General features: G+C 58.7%; 1 protein-coding gene across 3 annotated transcripts in view; it reads right to left on the minus strand.

Moving 5' to 3' along the window:
- The window catches only part of CHCHD6 (coiled-coil-helix-coiled-coil-helix domain containing 6), a 99757-nt gene that overhangs the window by 68391 nt on the left and 10257 nt on the right, over positions 1–21109 (minus strand). For 2 of the 3 annotated variants that reach the window (XM_019958100.2, XM_070777042.1), the window contains exons 2-4: positions 14584–14692; positions 11070–11142; positions 9452–9596 (exon numbers count right to left, since the gene is read on the minus strand). In XM_019958100.2, the coding sequence (XP_019813659.2) occupies positions 9452–9596; positions 11070–11142; positions 14584–14692 (327 nt within the window). Of the gene's footprint in view, positions 1–9451; positions 9597–11069; positions 11143–14583; positions 14693–19843; positions 20018–21109 lie in introns of those variants that run through there. The other variant, XM_070777041.1, reaches the window with a different exon arrangement.

The following is a 21109-nucleotide window of genomic DNA, read 5'->3' on the forward strand; positions in this document are numbered from 1 at the left end:
CCCACTGGGGCCTCCGCAGACAGCCACCTCCCACCCCGGGCACCACTGCACACAGTGGCTGCAGCAGCAGAGCCAAGGACGAGTCAGCCGTGAACTGGTGTAACAGAGACAAGAGCTCACCTCTAGTTGGGAGGAAAGGCACTGCTTAGAGCGACCCCACGAGGACCCCCCAGAAAGGCCCTCCCCATACACCGCCCTCTCCCCAGAGCGCTTCCCTGGAGGGGCGCCTCGCCCTGCCCTGAGCCTGCAGCGAGGCTGGATGGCCGGTCAACAAGACACAGTGGAACATGCTCTGATTTGCTCTGAGACATGAGATGGAGTTCAACACCACTGTGATTTGTGATGCCATTTACATAATTAAACATACAGACAGGGGTCTGGGAGGTGGGGTATGGCTAATGGAGTTACAGAGCTGCTAAAAATAGCAGGCAGCTGCCGGCCGGAGGGGACATGGGGTGGCATCTGCTGATGGGCACTGACGGCCACAGGAAGACCTGTCAACTCACCCAGGGTCTCCTCTCTTTAGCTGTGCCTTTTAATCAAGATTTTAAAGTTCCCAACAGACATGGAGCAGCAGCTGCTGGCAGCCTGTTTTACAGACGACAAACTTAAGGTTACAACAGGGCCACGCGGGGCTTGTGGAAGAGGTCAGCTCATCCTGAGCTCCAGCTCAGAAACCTGCCGACAGCCTGCCGCCCCCAAAGGGCGTGATGGGGGGTCCATCCAAGCCAGCTTGGAAGTCAGCGTACAGCTCTGGCTGGGTCTGTTGACGCCACATACTTTCTTTCTCCTCCAACTCTTCCTCCTCTTGTAAGTCTGAACACTTGCCAACATGTAAAGGTTCCCATAAACCGCCACACCCAGCTCGGCACCCCCAGAGCAGGCGGCGTGGGGGCCGTGTGAGCTCTGGGAGCCCAGTCCTCCTGGCCAGCCGTCCTCTAAGCCCCCTCAGAACAGGCTTGGGTTTCTGGCCCGTGCCACCGCGTGGAGTCCCCGCAGGACGCCCTGAGTTCGGTGAGCCCCACGCTTCCCACCCGGTCCTGGAGATGCCCCTCCAGGCCGTGGGCGAGGGTGGTGACAGGGTCTGCGTGTCGGGAACACCGTGGCCCTGGTCTGTCGGGCTCCCAGAGTCAGGAGTCTTCCCAGAGGAGCCCGGCTCCTCCTCACCCCACGGTCTCTGTCCCCAACCGTCTCCAGATGGGGCACAGCTTTTCTTTCTGCAGGCAGTATCCCCAAGTACAACTGCCATTTAATGGAGGAAATCGTAAGTACTGTCTGATTTTTTTTAAGGATTCTTACCCAAGAGGAAATAAACAGGAGGAACAGGTAGAAGCGTGTGACCACTGGCCAGTGTGCAGGCGTACGAGGGCACAACCCAAACCCGTGGGATGCCGTCCGGCCTCCCCTGACAGGACATGCGAGGTCTCCAGGCCCAGGTCAACAAGGGGCTGTGATCAGCTGAACCCAGGAGGCGGATGGGAGGAGGCCGCACCTAGTGAGCGCCTGCTGCATGCCCCGCTCCTGCCTCCCAGGCCCCGCCCGTCCCCACCGCCCGCTCCCCTCCACCCCAGAGCAGCAAGGCCCCCATCCTCCCACCAGAAAGGTGCCTGCTGACCCCTTCACGTCCCCCGCCCAGCTCACAGGCCCCCGCTCCACGTTCCAGCACACCCACGGCCCCGCGGCGGGAGGAAAACGCCCTGCGACTCTGCCGAGGTGACCGAGGTGATGGCTGCAGAGCAGACACAGGAAAGGCATGGAGGTCATGAGTCGTGTGCTAACACGAATCCCACCTCAGAGGATGGAGTAGCGCCCCGGGCCCCCGCCCTCCCACCCCCGCTTTCTTCCTCCTGACACCCACCGCCTGCCCGTTCTCTGGGGGTTGCCGTGCGCTCCCCACTGTGCAACACACAGAACACAGGCCCAGCGCTGTACTGCGGGGACAGAGCAGCAAACCCGTGTGATCCCCACAGCCACAGCCTCGGGGCCACCCAGCCCGCGTGGGCCTAACAGAGCAGAGGGCCCTGGGTTCATGAAAGAGCTGTGACCCGAAGGAACTGGGTGCAACACAACACCCAGGGCTCCCCACCTGTGCCCGGGCCCCCCAAGGAGGAGTGGATGGCGCGCCAGGATGCCAGCCGGCCGGCCCCCAGCACCCAGGGCCCCCGGCAGGGCTTCTGTAGGCAAGCAAGGCGCGTGTTAGTGGTGCGCACCTTCCCCAAGAGCAGGAGTATCTGACAGAAGCAGCCACCAGCCTTCAGCCCCGTCCCCCTGCCCGGGACTCCAGCCCACAGAGGAGCTCGGGGAGGCTGAGGATCCCGGCCACACCAGGGTGTCACCTGGGGCCCGGCCCACCGCAGGGCTCTGGGTGGTGACCCCTGGAGCCTCGCAGAGCAGGGCCGAGTGTGTCCCTGCCCCAAGGGCGGGGCGCCCAGCCCTGGACCGGAGCAGAAGGGGCTGGCCGGGGAGCCTGCAGCAGGCAGCACCTGAGCAGGTCACAGCATGAGCCCCCAGGGTGCTGCGTGCACACCTCACACATTCAATGAGAACAATCTCTCGCACAGAGTTTACAAGTAAAAGGAACGACTGCTACTCTTTTCTTAGACTAATGGAATGTTCCATTTTTCCCCCAAGTCATACAAATATATCTGCATTTAATGAGACAGTTGTGCCTACCTGTCAGGTCTAAATAATCAGGCTGCCAAAGAGAGCTACAGTGACTCAAATACAGACACACTGCAGAGCCCCTGGGGAGCCTGGTGCACTACAAGGTTTCAAGGAATGCGTAAGACACTTCTGAGGCCACATGTGAGGCCCAGCCCCAGAGATGACCCCACCCAGCACAGCCAGCCCAGAGCCAGGACACACTCGAGGGGCTTCCAGACACGGGCGGTGGCTCAGGTCCTCGGACAGGCCTGCCCCTCACTGGGCCCCAGGCCCCCAGGGGACCAGGCTGCACCAGGTGGACTGGGAACCAGCTCTGCACAGTCCAATATTGCACAGCGCCTCCTGCCAGGGTCCTTCCACCACCTGCCAGCCGGAGCGGACCATACGGGACTGGAATCTCCCATGCCCTCCCTTCCTGGATGTCTGCTGGTCCCTCTGCACCTGATGTCCACCCCGTGCTCACCCTGGTTCCAAGAGCATCACTCTCCGCCTCCCGAGGCTCCTTTCTCCCCGCAGACTTCCTCCCCAGACACCAGAAGACAACCACCCCTCAGACACAGGGAAAGGCTGCAGCCCTGCCTCCTCCTGGTGGCCACACCCCCGTTCACTGGGAGCTCCTTACCCAGGGCCCTTCCAAGAGACAGCTTGCAAGCTGCCTGCCTTTAGTTTAGCTTCAGTTCAGTCACTCAGTCATGTCTGACTCTTTGCGACCCCTTGGACTGCAGCACGCCAGGCCTCCCTGTCCATCACCAACTCCTGGAGTTTACTCCAACTCATATCCATCGAGTTGGTGATGCCATGCAACCATCTCATCCTCTGTCATCCCCTTCTCCTCCTGCACTCAATCTTTTCCAGAATCAGGGTCTTTTCAAATGAATCAGTTCTTCGCATCAGGTGGCCAAAGGATAGGAGTTTCAGCTTCAGCATCAGTCCTTCCAATGAACACCCAGGACTGATTTCCTCTAGGATGGACTGGTTGGATCTCCTTGCTGTCCAAGGGACTCTCAAGAGTCTTCTCCAACAGCACAGTTCAAAAGCATCCATTCTTCGGTGCTCAGCTTTCTTTATAGTCCAATTCTAACATCCATACATAATCACTGGAAAAACCATAGCCTTCACTAGACGGACCTTTGTCGACAAAGTAATGTGTCTGCTTTTTAATATGCTGCCTAGGTTGGTCATAGCTTTTCTTTCAGGGAGCAAGCATCTTTTAATTTCATGGCTGCAGTCACCATCTGCAGTAATTTTGGAGCCCCCAAAATAAAGTCTGTCACTGCTTCCATTGTTTCCCCATCTATTTGCCATGAAGTAATGGGACCAGATGCCACATTCTTAGTTTTTTGAATGTTGAGTTTTAAGCCAGCTTTTTCACTCTCCTCTTTCACTTTCATCGAGAGGCTCGTTAGTAGTTCTTTAGTCTCTTTAGTCCTTTAGTTCGCTGCGGTGGCTAAAAACCAAATGTATGTGGAGGAAGGCAGTCCCTGAGGCGAAACCTGGGCCCAGGAGCAGTGACACAGGTGCAAGCAGTCGCCCCTGATCCCAGTCAGGGTCAGCACGCAGGCTTCTACTTGGCAGCCGGCCGCTCGGAGTAGCTCCCTGTGCAGAGGAGCCGCCAGTAAGAACGTTCCTGGACAGGCTGGCCCCTCGCCCTGCTCCCTCCCCTGCCAGCACCAGCTCCTGGAAAGGAGCCCAGCCCAAACAGGGCTGCTGGGTGTCCCAGTCCAATGGGCACAGGGTCTGAGTGCCCGCTATGGCTGAGCACGGGCGCAGGGGCTGAAGGGGACATGGAGCGGGCCTGTCTCCGGGCCTGGAGAAGGCAGCATGCCCTTAGTACGGGGGGCACTGATGCCTGTCTCCATCCACCTGAAAACGGAGATTGAAGCCCGGGGCCGCTGGGAACTCTCAGCCCAGGGAAGGTGCTCCTGCGGAGGGCCCAGCCGCTCCGCTGAGTCTCTCGATGCCCCAGGTCTGGGGTGGCTGGGCTCAGGTGCATGCTGGAGAGCCACAGCCCACGGAGGAGAGAATCAAGCCTGCAGCTCGACTCCCCGCTCACAGGGAAGGTGGCACGGGACACGGGAAGGCTCTGGGCAGGGTGCCCGTCTGCCAGAGAGGGAGGAGAGGCGGGGGAGCGGCAGGAGCTGCTGGTCTCCATTCGAGAGAAGGCCAGGCCTGATTAGGCCGAGGCACCCGAGCCCTGTGGCATTTACCCGGGACCCACCCGGTGGCCCATGAGCTGGAAGCACTCCACAGCTGAGCAGGGGCCGCAGCCTCCGGGTACACGTCTGCAGACTCTGCCTTGTCAGCCTTGGTGAGAGGGCAGCAAAGCGCCCATACCCTAAGCAGGGAAGTCCGGTTCAGAGGCCAACTGGAGGCTCCTGACACCCGATAGCCCATCACTCCGGGAAGGTCTTGTCACCAACATTGGCTGACTTCTCTGGGCCTTGGAAAACTCCGGGGTGGCCAACATCCATGCATCCACCCAGCCACCACAGCAAAGCCAAGGAGATGCCACCCACGGTGCTGGGCTGGTGGAGGCACTTGCCGAGGGAAGAGCCACCTCATCTGCACCTGGCTGCCTGCAGGGAAGACCCCCAGGGAGGGGGCTGCAGGCTCCTCACCAGCTGGGAGGGCCACGACTCTCCTGCTCTAGGAGTAAGCGGCTGGGGATGGGAGCTTCCCACCCGGTCCCACTGCTGCTGCCCGAAGGCTGCCAGAGCCTCCTGGAGAAAACGTGGCAGAGAGAGGCCCCCTGCCCAGGCGGCTCCGTGGAGGGGCTGGAGGGCAGGTGGTGCCCATCCGATGGACAGACCCGCCCCTCTGCCCCACCCACCAGGGAAGACACAGGCGGAGGCCTCGCTGTGCAGGTGCAGGTGCGGGGCGGGAGCCAGGTAGGCTTCGGCCTCCTGAGGTCCCGTCCCCCGCCTGCAACTCCCCAGCCTCCCCCCTGGCCAGCAGGGTCCAGGACTGCCCCCTTGTGGGCCCAGCACATGGGACAAGAGAGGCTGCGGGACACAGCCTGGTTCCCAAGGGTACCGGACACTGGTGTGGCACCACCCACAGCCACCGCCCACCTTGGTGAGGGGGTGAACAGCAGGAGGGTGGCTGGGTTCTCCCCATCTTCCCAGACCCACGTAGGCAGGGCCGCCCAGACTTCCGGCCCCTTGAACACAGGCAGGGCACCGGCACGAACCAGGGACCCGTCTGGGCTGGACTCTGCCGTGAACTCTCTAAGATGGAAACCCCTCTCCAGACCGGCAAAGGAGCGAGCATCATGAGGCATGAGGGGGTCTGTGGGTTGGGCAGGGTAGTAGAGGCTGCAAGGAGGCAGGACTCGAGTGTGTACCCACCCCCCAAGCTGACATGAGGGAAACATTCTGTCAGCTCAAGGAGCCAAGCACCCAAGCCTGTTCTATCCATGATCTCAAGACTCCAAGGACAACCTAGGGGCCTCCCGGGCACGACCACCGCCCCCGAAGAGAAGGGCCTACAAGAGCCAAGTGGCGACCAAGGAGGACAGCCAGGATGTAGGGCTCATCCCAGGAGTCTGGCTCCCGAACCCAGGCTAGGCCACAGCCTCCAACACCAGCTGCCGGACATCACCAGAAGTTTCAGTTCTCCGCCCTACAGTCCTAGAGACCCCGCAAGGCTCATCCAGAGGACGCCCAGCCCTCAAATGCCTGACTGGGTGCGTGCACTGCAGCCCATGCTCCCGGGAGGGCCGCCCAGCCGCTTGGCCCAGCCCGCCGCCTGGAGGAAGCACGGTGCACGGGCCCCCCACACCCGCTCCCAGCCCTCACGGATGCTGGGGCCCAGGACAGCCCGCCTGCCTTGAGGCACGAGGGCCGCCAGGAGGCCGCACAGGCCCCCAGTCCCGCTGGTGGCCGCAACTCGCCCGCCCACCCTCTGCCCCGCACACCTATCCACTGCTGCTCCGGCTCCCTGCTTGCCGGTCCTCTGTCCAGGCCACCTCGGCCTCTCAGCAGGACTCCAGCAGTCTCCTGTTGACCCACACAGAACCTTCTGGAAACCATCCCAGGCACGACGGCATCAGGCTGCGTGCCCCCATGCCCACGAGCCCCTCCACGCGCTGCCCTCTTCCCAGGCATGGCCCCAGCTCCCCAGCTCACTGAGCCTCCAGCCCCGGGGCCCTGGGTGTCACCCGCCACGGCTTAGGTCTGCTCCCCAGAGAAGGCCTCGCAGGCCTCCGTCTAATGGGGTCCTGCTCCTCCTCTCAGCTCCCAGCCCTCGGGCACCTCAAGCTTTCCTGCCTGTGGTCTGTTGCACATGTACCCTCCGGGGTCTGTCCCGCTCGGCTGGCCTGCAGCCCCCGGCGGAACAGGACAGGGTGGGAGGCGGGTGGAGCTGGCAGAAAGGGGGGTGCAGAAGGAGAGTTTAAAGGCCAGGCAGCAGCTTCCTGCCAAGGAACCCATGGGGCAAACGTGAAGAGAGTCACCAGATTTGGTGAGTCTGAGATCAAAGTGCCAATGGGTGTGAAAACCAGACTGCAAAGAGTCTGAGAAGCCAACTCTGATCTCCACACGCCATGGCCAAGGGCTGGGCCGAGGGGACAGGGTAGCTTTAAGGAGCAGCCACCAGGCAGGCAACTCCTGAGGGGCCAGGGAAGACGGGGGGGGGGGGGGGAGCGGGGGCAGGGGGCGGGTGGGGGGGGCTGGGAGAGCAGGCAGGACCGAGTCAGTGGGTGTGGACAGGCTGGCACAGTGCCCCGTGGGGTGAACGTGGGGCCCCCAGAACAGAGCCAGCAGAGGCGGGAGCCAAAGCAGGGACGGAGCTCAGGAGCTCAGCACCTGCGGCCCTACTCCAGTCCAGTGGGACCCCGCCCAGGGGTCGGGGGCCAGGCACAGAGGACGGACGGGGCGGCGGCGGGGCAGGGCAGACGGGAAGATGAGGGGAGGCGGGTTCGAGCCTCTGGGGCCTTCGGAGGCAGGCTCCCCCCACCCCTGCTCTGCAGGAGCTCCTCTCAGAGGTATGCAGCTAACAGCTCCGACCACATTCCTGAGCTGCTTACAGATGCTGAAAGCACCACCAAGGAGCCCGAAAGACTGGGGATGTTCACCCCTCGTGGTTCTGCCTGTGACCTCACCATCAGTCAGTCAAAGAACTGTGCACCAGCTGATCAAAGACTCTGCGACTCCCCACCCACCCCCACCCAACCTGGCCTTTAAAATTGCTCTCCTGAAACCCTCCCATGAGCTGCGGGTGGGGAGAAGTTGAGCCACTGTCTCTTTGCTCTGCCCTCCCTGCAAATAAGCCTTTCTTTGCTCCCAACTCCAACTTCCCATTTGTTCCACCTCACTGTGCTTCAGGTACATGAAGGTGGAGTCGGGAACACGCACGCGGGGGGGCCACGCATCCACACGCAGCAGCTCACTGCGGCGGCCCTGCGCGCAAAGCAGGCCCTCAGAAGCAGGTTACAGACATGATTACCTTTCCTCGTCATTAGTTTTATGAACTTTGCCCAATAACGAGCTCAATCATTCTCTCATGCAGAAGAGGACTAAACAGCCACGCTGCAGAAGCCAGAGCAAGGAGCACGCCTAATGCCCGCGACACTCAGCACCCTGGACAGGGACCCTCCAGCCAGCGGCAGGAGCAGGGTCGGGGCCCTGGGGGTCAGGAGGCAGGGAGAAGGGCCCCGCCAGGACCCAGGCTCCCCCGTCCCACCTGCAAGGACCCCGGGAAGGAAAGAAACCCTCTGCCCAGCTCAGGTTCTGCTCCCATCCTTCCCCTCCTACCTAAACTCTCAACACACCTTTCTGACACCACCTCCGTGCAGCAGCTGCGAGCACAGGACCAACCGCAGGTGACGCTGCGGCCTCGCGCCCCCCGCCGGAGTTCCTCCCGAGTGCTGATGGCGCTTCTCTGCGTCTGCTCAGGCCAAGCCACTGCCTGACCTCCAGCTGAAGCCCAGGCACCCAGAGGTGCAGGAGGCGGCAGCCACACAGCCTCCCAGAGGCGCTTCTCCTGGATGGCGCCCCTCACAGTGTGGAAGCCCCAGGCTGGCCCCCACGCCCCCAGCACTGCACATCCCAGGTCGGGCAGGACTGGCTACCCTGGGCCCTACACCCAGACCGTCTGGACCAGAGCAGGGAAAGCAGCCACGGGAACCCCACCTAGGGACACGCAACAGGAAGCAGTAAGCTCCCACAGGGAGCGGGATCTCCAGCTGCACTAGGAGGTGGACCGTGGCGAGTAGAGAGTGGGGCCTCACAGGAGTCGGGGCGCCCGCAGAGAAGGCGGCCTCGGGCCCCGTGGGCTCTGCACGCTGGCAGAGGGCACCATCCACCCAGACGTCCAGGGCAGTCTTCACTCTAAAGCTGCCCTTCATGGACAGAAACCCACACCTACACTGGAGGCTGGAGGCCCCTCCCACTGTGGGGGTGTCTTCTCTGGGGATGCCTGGGCCAGGGCAGGAGGGAAGCTGTGAACCCCTTGTGCTGTGATGCCCACGATCCAGGTGAGAGTCCACAGTCACAGGTTGCAATGCTCACCAGATCTCCATCCCTGGTGTCAACGTTTCTGCTCCGTCCAAACCGATGAACCCTGTGTGTCCTAGCCAGGCCCTTCCCACCTGGCTGTTGGGCTGCCTGCCCCCCGCCTGTCTCCACTGTGACAAAACCCCAGCTATAGGACCCTGGCTCCCAGTTCCTAGAAAGACTCCCTCCCCACAGAGGAGAAGCCGTGACTTCAGACTGATGCAGGTCCAGGGCTGGACCTCTGCTCCCTGGACCAACGGAGCCAGGAGGGCTGCCTGGGGACCTGCACTCACCCGCTGGGCCAACCGCTGCTTCTCCTGGTCCACACCGCCCTCCCCACGCCGCAGCGTCACACTCCGGGGACTTGCAGCTGCCTCTCTCTCTGTCGTGGCCACACGGACCAGCTCGTCCTGAAGCACAGCCTGCTCCCAGTCACACCTGGGCCAGAGGAGAGACGGAGACACAGATGCAGGCGCAGCTCACGCAGCTGCTGGGGCAGGGACATGAGGGCCGACGGGACGCCGTGGCCGCCAGGGAGGGTCAGGCACCAGTGACGGTCCCCCGGGGTTGGGGGGACACTGCCACGCGTCCTCAGCCAGCTGAAGAACCAGAGACCCAATGCCTGATGAGAGATCCTCACGGCAGGGGTCCAACTCCACCACCCTAGGCCCCTTTAGAGACGGGCAGGGGACAGCCCACCTCCCCGCCCCACCTCAGAGCTGCAAGGTCAGGAGCAGCAGCCTTGGTTCTCAATGTTCAACTCTCAGTCCTGAACGCGTGTCTCCCCTTGGACCTGTTTCTAGTCTACCTAGTAAAATCCTCCTAGAGAAAGAAAAAAGCAGCTGAGAAGATCTTAGAAGTGCTCTTTATCAGCGGGGTGGGGGTGGGGTGGTAAACACCTCAGAGTGAAAAAGGCCGCGGATGTCGGCCCGGGGCACGGCGGGCATGAGGCCCTGAGTGCTACACTCTCTGCCGCATTACAGCCCCAAGACCGAGGACCAGACGTGGTGCCTTCAGCAGTGAACACGCTCACGAGGCAGGTGTGACAGATGGAAGATAATTAGAAGACTGGGTGAAAAGAGCAAGATAACAAAATTTTACACGACTTTGAAAAACATAAGCCTAAACTAGAGAAAAAAAGACACTTGAAAGAAATAGTCCAAAATGTTAATACGGAATGATGAATCTACTGGTGACTTTTTCATTTCGTATACATCCTAAGTCTCCCATTAGCACGTGTTACTTGAACGTTTTTTAAAATGCTTAAAAGTTTTTGTTTGTTTTTTTTTTAATTCTGGTTAATTGCTTGGAGGAGGCCTCTGGGGATTAGGGACTGGACACTCTCAGAAGGTGGGTCCTTCTGAGATCACAGGACGGATGTAGCCACGCTGACCTGCAGAGGGGACGGCCCAGCAGGGATGACCCAGGCCGCCCGCCCCCCGAAGGCAGCTGCCTGAGTCCGTTACAGAGGCGCAGCCTCACGGCTGCAGACGAGCCCCTCAGTACCAGCTGAGGGCTTGCTGAGCCACACCGCGAGGACCCCACACCAGCCCTGGGAACCCTGAGGCCTAGAGACACGGTGCGCCTGGGGCCTCCACTGCTGCCTGCCAGCCCTGCCCCAGCCAGGGTGCTCACCAGGCTGAGGCCCACGCTGGGGAGGCACCCACACCTGGAGCCAGGCCACGAGCGAGCTCCTCCAAACATGGCTGCACACACCCGCAAGGCCACAGAGTCCTGCCCTCCCCCACCCGTAGTCTCATCTCGTCACACGAGGACCAGCGGCACCTAAAGCGCAGGCCGGGCGTCCCACCAACGTAAGACAATGCGAGGGACCAGACCCCCGGCCTCTGGGCGAGGAGAAGGCACCTGGTGCGGAAGGCGTGGCCCGGGGCGAGCACCTCCTCAGCATACCTCTCAAGAGGGTCCACCTGCACCCGCGGAGGCCCCCGGCCACTGCCGCAGTCCGGCCTGGGCGGTTTCGAGTCTGCAGGGGTAGACAAGAAAAGGTCAGCAGCAACCCACGGACGGAGGGAGGCTCAGCATCACCCGAAGAGGGCCTGGGAGGACACCCCTGGATGGACGTGGTCTCAGTGGTCACCCCAGATGGGCCCTGGAGGACACCCCTGGATGGATGTGGTCATGGTGGTCACCCAGGGAGGGCCTGGGAGGGGACTGTGGATGGATGTGGTCATGGTGGTGACCCAGGAAAGGGCTGGGACTGTGGATGGACGTGGTCATGGTGGTCACCCCAGAGGGGCCCGGGAGGACGCCCCTGGATGGACGTGGTCATGGTGGTCACCCAGGGGAGGGCCCAGGAGGATGCCCCCGGATGGACGTGGTCATGGTGGTCACCCAGGGGAGGGCCCAGGAGGGGACTGTGGATGGACGTGGTCATGATGGTCACCTAGGAAAGGACCCGGCAGGACGCCCCCAGATGGACGTGGTCATGGTGGTCACCCAGGAGAGGGCCCGGTAGGGGACTGTGGATGGATGTGGTCATGATGGTCACCCAGGAGAGGGCCCCGGGGGACATCCCCTGGGTGGACGTGCCCTGGGCCAACAGAACATGGCCTTGCCCTGCTGTCAGGAGGGAGGTGCCCCGAAGGCCCCTGGCCTGTACCCTGCACAGACAGGATGGCAGGGTCGCTGGGCAGTGTGGATGCCTGAGTGCGGTGACTGACACCCCCCTCCCACCTCTCAGCTGCTGGAACCCAGGCACCCTCCCCAGGAGGCCAGCCAGCCGAGGGGAGCTCCCTGTCTCCACGCTGAGAGGTCAGCGGGGGCGCAGCCTGCATTTCCTGGGCCCCTTCTCCAGGGCTCTGACCTGAACGTGGCCAGCGCCCCCGGGAAGGAAATCTGCGCACCTTTCCACTGGCATCACCTTGAGTGTGACAGCACTTCAGGCTGTCACGGGAGGCCTTCCTTCCTGCATGAACCCGGGGATCTCCAAGCAAACCCACTCACTCTCCTCCCCACACGGTGACAGTGCGGCTCTGTTACCCTGCGGCTGCAGCTTCAGCGTCTCCGCCCCTTCGCAGGCGTGCACGCTTGGCCACGTGGGCCACAGGAGACCCGGCAGGAGAACCAGGCTTTGGGAGGAAGGTCGGGGGTGCTGCTCCCAAGACCTTCACAGCTGCCAACTCCAGAAGGCTGGGCAGGTGTGCTGGAGGGCCTCGCCAGGAGCATGCAGGAGGCGCTGCCGCCCAGTGTGGGCCTGACGGAGGCCCCCTGGACTTAGCCACTGGCTTCTGACAGCTCTCCTGACACAAGACTGATCACACTTTTGCTTTCTACATAGTTTTCCTTTCTCACGACCACAAAAGTAACGTGTGTGCCCACTGCAGAGCCCGTGGCCAGACCCCTACGGCCACATTCCATGGCATTCTGCCGGCCCTGCCACTGGTGATGGCACGAGTGAGCCAACCGTCTGAGGGGGCTGGGCCTCGTCATGGATGTGACCGTCTGTGCGCGTCTCCCTGCGGCCGTCAGAGCGCCTCACGGCCCTGGCAGGTGGGCACCGCTCATGCTTCCCCAGTTTGTCACTCATTCTTCATCCATTTTGTCTAAATTGTCTCTAATTTTACAGTCATATTTCACACCCTTCTTTAAAGTTTCTTCATTATATTTCGATGTCTGACTTCCTGACATGCACTTGGGGTATGGTGTGACTTAAGGGTTTAATTTTAACTTCTTTTTCTATTTAGAAAAATTAAGGTAAGAAAATTGATAAAGAAAATTATAAAGAAATTTATAAATTATAAATTTCTATAAATTAGAAAGAAAAGTTAAAGAAGTTTAACTTTAACTTCTTTTAACTTTATCAGTAAAGTAAAAGCAAACACTGCTTTTGAAAGTAAAAGCTGGGACTTCCCAGGCGGTGCAGGGGTTAAGAATCCGCCTTGCAATGCAGGGAACGCAGGTTCAGTTTCCGGTTGGGGAACTAAGATATCAGATGCCACGACTCCTGGGCTGCGCAGCACAAGCAGAGAGGCCGCACAGCAAGGACAGAGCCCGCACGAGCCAGGAAGAGCTCACGGGCTGCGACTAAGGCCTGCGCAGCCAGATCCACAAGCACCTCACAGTGTGTAACAGAAAGGACCCTGCAGTCAGGCCACCCACGCCGACGCTCCTCCCGCTTTCAGAAAGTCGAAACTCACTCACGGTCAAACATCAAAATACTTTGTTAAACCAAAAGCATGTACTTTATTTTTGGTCATATAGCATGGCTTGCCGGATCTTAGTTCCTCAACTAGGGATTGAACCCATGTCCCCTGTAGTGGAAGCTCGGAGCCCCAACCACTGGACCACCAGGGAGCCCCCAAGGCACACAGTGCAGGGGACGGGGTGTCGCGAGGCCCAGCCAGCAGCCCTGGCCCCGTCCCTGCACCTCACACTCCAGTCAGGAAACCACGCGCGGTCCTGAGACGGCTGCGGCCGTGCCATGCCTGAGCCCCGGCCTCCCCACCCGCAGGGCCGCGCCGCAAAGTCCAGGTCCTGCGCCGGCCCCCTGGGGCCCCCGAGTAACGAGCCCTCTCCTCTGTGCCGCTGGGCCCTGATGGGCGCCGGTGTCCCACGGGCACCAGACACTGTACCCTGTAGGGTCACACACTCAGCTCCCGACAGGGTGGGCCTGCCCGCCAGGAGGGCCCCTATCCCCGCCTCGGTGTCCCAGCACGGGGCTCATGACCACAGGGCCAGCACTCAGCTCATGCCGAGTGGACAGGAGGGAGCGCCCGCCTGCGAGCTGGCACCCCAGCAGGGCAGAGCAGCTGAGAAGGCAGCTCCACCATGAGGCTGGGTCCCTGCAGCCCTTGGATGTAAAGCACCCACATCGCAGTGGGGAACCCAGCTCCTCATCAAGCTCTGTATTTAACCAGCTGCCACGTGGGCTTTTCCCGTTTGTAGTATCTTAACGTTTTTGCACTATACTTTCTCCACTCTTACATGCGTTGTTCCTTTGTGTTTGCTAACAGGAATTACTTCAATAAAAGCACAGGCTTTTCCTCCCATGACAGACATGCCACTGGGGAATGAAGGCCCTTCCTGCCCAGCACAGGTGGCTCCGGGCGGGCTGGGGGGACCCGGGGGTGGGGTGGTGGCCCTCCCAGAGCCCAGCACCACCATCCCAGGAGCAGGGCCAGGACCCCAGGGCAAAGGGCAGGTCAGAGCTCTGAGCACGACACCAAGGCCACCCCATCACTGCCTCCTTCCATGCAGAGAGGCTGGCACAGCGGGGACTCTGCCCTAGACTCAGCGGTGGTTAGGGAGGCTCTGCAGATACTGCTGTCCCTGGATGCGAGCGCACCCCATGTGGGTCCCTTGCTCCTGGGAAGTGCTTCCCGCAGGCACCACCCAGGGCTCAGGGCGCTGTCTCCAGGAGGAACTCTCTACCCAACCCCCGCCCAGACCTGCCACCCTGGCCTACCTTTCTCCCGGCCTCCGGAGGGGCCAAGGGCAGCAGCTGGAGGGGCCAGCAGCCCGACTCTGGATGGCTGGCCAGGCTCCTTCATGCGGTTGACCACGTTTTCAGATAGCTGTGATAAGGATTGAGAGGAAACGGTTACAGAACCCTGGGGAAGTGAAGACACCCCTCACCCACACCCCGAATTTCTGAGCAGACCACTTCCTCAAGACCAACTCCCACAATACACTGAACTCCACACAGAACCACTCGTGCAGGCCTGGCACCCACCAGCAAATGCCGTGCCGGGTCTGGGTGCCTCGGGCTGGCTTCCTGGCTGCACCCACTGGCCCCACATGCAGGGCACCCTGAGCTCCCTGCTCCTCCCTGGCCCTGACACCCGCATCCCGCCCTGAAGAGGTGCACGTATCTACCTCTGCCCATCCCACCCTTCCCTGGGGGCATCCAGGGTCCCGGCATGGACAGCACCAAGTTAAGGACCTTCTCTCCTACTCCACTGATTTAGGTCATATCTAAATGGTCTAATGGTTTTCCCCATTTTCTTCAACTTAAGTTTGAATTTGGCAATAAGGAGTTTATGAGCTGAGCCATAGTCAGCTCCTGGTCTTGTTTTTGCTGACTGTATAGAGCTTCCCCATCTTCGGCTGCAAAGAATATAATCAATCTGATTTCGGTGTTGACCATCTGGTGATGTCCATGTGTAGAGTCTTCTCTTGTGTTGTTGGAAGAGGGTGTTTGCTATGACCAGTGCATTCTCTTGGCAAAACTCTATTAGCCTTTGCCCTGCTTCATTCTGTACTCCAAGGCCAAATTTGCCTGTTACTCCAGGTGTTTCTTGACTTCCTACTTTTGCATTCCAGTCCCCTATAACGAAAAGGACATCTTTTTTGGTGTTAGTTCTAGAAGGTCTTGTAGGTCATCATAGAACCATTCAACTTCAGTTTCTTCAGCATTACGGGTTGGGTCATAGACTTGGATTACCGTGATATTGAATGGTTTGCCTTGAAAACAAACATTCTGTCATTTTTGAGATTGCATCCAAGTACTGCATTTCGGACTCTTTTGCTGACTATGAGAGCTACTCCATTTCTTCTAAGGGATTCTTGCCCACAGTAGTAGGGAATGGTCATCTGAATTAAATTAGCCCATTCTGGTCCATTTTCATTCACTGATTCCTAAAATGTTGAAATTCACTCTTGCCACCTCTTATTTAACCACTTGCAATTTACCTTGATTCATGGCCCTAACGTTCCAGTTTCTATGCAATATTGTTCTTTACAGCATCAGACTTCACTTCCATCACCAGTCACATCCACAACTGGGAGTTGTTTTTGCTTTGGCCCCGTCTCTTCATTCTTCCTGGAGCAATTTCTCCACTCTTCTCCAGTAGAATATGGGGCACCTACTGACCTGGGGAGTTCATCTTTCAGTGTCCTATCTTTTTGCTTTTTCATACTGTTCAAGGGTTTTCAAGGCAAGAACACTAAAGTGGTTTGCCATTCCCTTCTCCAGTGGACCATGTTTTGTCAGAACTCTCCACCATGACCCGTCCGTCTTGGGTGGCCCCACACGGCATGGCTCATAGTTTCAATGAGTTAGACAAGGCTGTGTTCCAGGTGATCAGTTTGGTTAGTTTTCTGTGACTGTGGTTTTCATTCTGTCTGCCTTCTGATGGATAAGAGGCTTGTAGAAGTTTCCCAGTGGGAGAGTGGACTGTGGGGGAATCTGCTCTGGCTCTTGTTCTTATGGGCATGGCCGTGCTCAGCAAACCTTTAATCCGGTTTTCTGTTGATGGGCAGGGCTGTTCCCTCCCTGCTGTTTGGCCTGAGGATATACCCTGGCAGGGCAATGGCAGCGATGGCGGCCTCCTGCACAGGACGTGCGCCCGCACAGTGTACCCAGGGCCCCTGACCCCACAGCAGGCCACCGTTGACCCACGCCTCTGCAGGAGACACTCACAGCAAGTCTACATCAGTCTCTTGTGGGCACACTGCTCCTTTCTCCTGGATCCTGGTGTGCACAAGGTTCTGTTTGTGCCCTCCAAGAGTCTGTTTCTCCGTTTCCCCAGTCCTGTGGAAGCTCTGTAATTCAACCCCACTGGCCTTCACAGTCTAATTCCCTGGGGGTTCCCAGTCCCTTTGCCAGCTCCATTACTTGCTGCAACGGGTACACTCTGGGGAAGTGCCTCACATCCTACCGGCCTCATCTAAAGGTCTGCAAATACCCCAAGGGCAGGGGCCACTTCTCTGTCCCTTCCAATTCCCCCCAGGGCCACACTCAGAGCAGAAAATCCAGCACAGCCTGATTCATTCACCCTGGTTCCCCCACGACAACCAGATCATCAAGGTTTCCCTTCACGGAGGAAGTGAGGCAGGCCAGAGTGTCATGAAACAGTGACTGAGCGAAGCAGCCCGCGAGGGGAGAGGCCCGAGCGACAGCCCCTGAGAGTCCCCTCAGCCACTTTGCTGAGCACCCAGTACAGGTGCGGCATCACAGAGCACAGGGAGGGACGTGTTAAAAAGAGGACCTGAGGATGGAGCACACGGCAGCAGCTCCGCTTCAGGGGTCCGGGAGAGGAAAGTGCTCCCCACGTGCACAGAGGCGCTGGACTCGCACAGGAAGAGGAAACGACACGTATGTGCAGGACAGGCAGTGGCCAGAGAAACCACGGCGTGCTTCCGGTGAGACACCACAAACCATCGAGAAAGGCAGGCAGGACATGTGCCTGTCAAAGTCAGAGGACGTCTCGTGTATCTTGACTTTGTAAAAAAGATTCACAGTTAAAGAGGCAGACACCCACACAGGTTCTGCGGCGTACACATCTGCTCCAGGGCACCTCGCACGCTCCTGAAGCATATCCCACACCCAGGCAGGAGCAGACAGGCCCCGACTGTCACTTCTGGCACTTTCGTGCTGCAGTCTTTTACCATGAACATTTTTTTAGCAGCTACAGTTAAAATATATAAAATAATTGAGCCCCTCTGGTATTTAATCAAATAGCTAATTGATGATTATGGGACAAGAGAAGACCAAGTAAGCACAGCAATGGAAGAGAACTGAGAATCCAGAAAGAAACCTACGTATCTGAGCTTGACTAATGGACAAGGTGCCAAGACCACTTAATGGGTAAAGAAGAGTCTTGTCAACAGACGGTGCTGGGACAGCTGGCCGCCCAGGTGCAGCAGGTAGAAGTTAGACCCCCACCTCACACCATATACCAAACCCGACTCCAAAGGGATTGGAGACCAAAATGCAGCAGTTAAAACAATGTAACTCTCAGAAGAAACTAGAGGGGTAAATCTTTATGACCTTGGCTTTGGCAGTGATTTTGTAGATAGGACACTAACAGCAGGAGCAATCAAAGAGAAAACAAATATATTGAACCTCACAAATTAAAGCGTTTTGTTTTTCAAAGGACACAGTGAAGCAAATTCAGGGACAATACACAGAATTTGCAAATCATACATCTGACAAGGATATGTACCTAGAATATAAAAAGAACTCCTACAACTCAACGATACAAAGAAAAATAATCGAATTAAACAATAGGCAATGACTCTGAAAGATCATGTCCTTAAAGAACATACACAAATGGCTAAAACCAAATGCAAGGGTACTCAATATCCTTAGTCAAAAGAGATATGCAAGTTCAAACCACAAGGAGACATCACTTCACACCCACTCCAATATCCATAATCAAAAAAGTCAGGTAGCAGCAAGTGTCGACCAGGACATGCACAAGTCAGAACTCCAATACCCTGCTGGTGGCAAATAAATGGTGCCGTCACCATGGAAACCAGTCTGCAAGTTCCTCGAAAGTTTAACACAGCGTCACCAATAGACCTGGCAGTTCCACTCCTGGTACTCGCTCAAGAGAAATGCAAATTCACGTTCACACTCATCTGCACCTGTGAGTTTACATTAGCATCATCCATAACAGGCAAAGGTGGAAAAAAACTCACAAGTCCATCAACTGGCATGGGGGATGAGTAAAAATAATGGAGTATCAGCCACAAAAAGGGATGAAGAATTCACACAGGCCACAGCATGATGACCTGAGAGCATCACGCTTAGTGAAGGAGTCCGCACACGGTACACCCTACTTGTGTGAAATACGCAGCACAGGCAACTCTCCAGAGATGAAAGGAGGCGAGCTGCCTCGGGGTTGGGTGAAGGCAGAAACAGGGGCTGACAGACAGAAAAGGGTAAGAGATGGGTTTTCCCACATAGTATTTGACATCTCTATTTCAAAACTAACATGTCGTTAAAATTCAAGAAGCATGTGAGTGGTGAGTGCTGAGAAAAATAAAATACAGTCCTGCAGGGCCGGGCACACATGGGGATGGTGGGAAGACCCCTCAGAGGAGAGACAGCACTAAAGGGGACCCCCTGCCCCGAAATGAGGAGGCCTGCCAAGCTCACGTCTTAAGGATCAGGGAAAAAAGATCTAATCCCGAGCAGAGGGATGAGTGCAGACCTCTGAGAGGAACCAAGTCCGGCCTGTCTGAGTGCCTGATGGAAGCCATATTAGGAGGAGGTGGACCAGATGACCAGGCCGGAGAGGAAGACCAAGATCTAAAGCCCACTGAACCGGGGAGCAAGGGAGGCTGTGGCGGGTGGGGGAGCTCTGCACAGGGGAGGTGGGCTCTGGTTTCCTCACGCCAGGCCCCCAGGGGGACCCACCAAATTGCACCACCTGGTGAGCGAGGGGTTAAGGAAAACATTGGCAAGCTTCTCAGTGGCAGGAGGAGATTTGTAATATTTTTTAATGTTGCTGCAAAATAAAGCAAGGAATATTTTTAATCAACAAATACACACAGACACACACACAGTAGTCATGTGAGAATAAACACCATCTGGGCAGTGCTCCCTGCACCATGAGAACCAGAATGGAGGCCCCAGAGCAGACAGGTCTGGGGACTCAGTGCCCGAGGCCCACCAATCACTGTGCTATCGGAGCTGGTCACGGGGAGCTGGGTGTGGTCAGGGGGCAGAGGGCCCAACCCCGAGCAGGGCTGGGAAGGAGGAGCCCGCCCACACCTAGCTGTGGGGCCCTGACCCACTCCCCCCTTCTGGAAGCTTCCTCTTCCACACCCAGAAATGGGGCCTGGCACACTGAAGCAGCTGGTGTAGGGCAAGGACAGGGGCTGCGGGGCCAGATGGGCCTGGGTCAGAACCCAACCAAGCGACCACTAGCAACCTGACCTCGGGCAGGGAACCCTGTCTGCTCTGTGTACCCATCTGTAGCACGGCAGTAACTCACGGTGTGGGCGGTCACACGCTGAGCCACACAGGGCAGCCCCAAGGCCCACGGTGAAGAGACCGCACACCTGGCTGGACACAGGTGCAGAGCGGGATGACCCACAGCACGGAGCACACAGCGGGGCCTCGTTCCTACAGAAACAGGGAGGCGGCACGTCATGGAGGCTTGGGAGGACCTGGAAGGGTTCAGGAAGGCGGCAACTGCTGGCCTGTGAACACAGATGCATCCCACAGCCTTCAACGGGTGAGAGGCAGGTGACTCCCCCTCGCTGGAGAGGGTGCATCCTCACTGAGCACAGAACCACTGTGTGTGCACGTCCTTAGTCCAGCCCAGCAGTTTCTATCCATGGGAAAATACCACAGAGAGTGGCAAACCTGGGGCAAGAAATTAGGGACGCCGCGGCCTCAGAGCACCAGGCAGACTAGAGAGAGGATGAGAAATCCCCACAGTCTGGAAGGGGTGGCAGCTCCCAGCTGTGGGAGGAACTTGACCCGGCAGGTGCCAGGGGCTCCCCTGAAAGACAGGGATGTAATCAGCTTGGCCCAGGCAGTGGGCACCTCCACCTGCCAGGCTCCTGGCCCGGCCCACCCCACTAAACAGACGAAGGCGTGCACGCCTGGTGGTGACACAGCTGCCCCAGAGCAGCACAGATGGGCCTCTGCACAGAGGCCACAGGCAGAGCCGGGCCCTTAGGGGCGCTCGGTGAGGGCAGCCACGGGGAGCCGGGCCGCGGTGAGCAGACAAGTCAGCTCACACAGCACGGCAGGTCCCAGGAGGAGAAGGTCTGCAAGCCACCTCTCCTGCCGCGGACGGTGCTTTACTGAGCCCAGGGAAGGCGGTGGAAGGCGGAGTACGCCTGTGTTCACCAACGGCGTACTTAATTAGGAAAACATCAACATGAAAACCAACAGCTTTTAGTCTGAGAAAGCGACCCCTCTAGACTGTGTGAGAGGCGGCTGCGAGGAGGCCGCTTTCCAAGCACCGTTCTTCGCGTCAAGCAAGGCTCTGGGTGCCCCAGGTGACATCTGCACAGCCTCACACAGGACGCGGGGTGGGGGCCTTCATGCCGGGGCCGTTCACGCGCTGTCTTCCGAGGACCCTCTGGGCACCACCTGCCGTGCCCTCCTTCCCTGGCCCACGGCTCCTGCGAGCAGGCCGAGCACCGCACGGGCTCCAAACAAGGCCAGTCTGTCAGCGGCTCCTGGGGCCCACATCCAGCCCCAGGTGGCGCTGCCCTCCTGTGACTCTAAGAAGATGCCTCCACTT

This window comes from Bos indicus, chromosome 22, assembly GCF_029378745.1.
Source record: "Bos indicus isolate NIAB-ARS_2022 breed Sahiwal x Tharparkar chromosome 22, NIAB-ARS_B.indTharparkar_mat_pri_1.0, whole genome shotgun sequence".
Lineage (NCBI taxonomy): Eukaryota > Metazoa > Chordata > Mammalia > Artiodactyla > Bovidae > Bos > Bos indicus.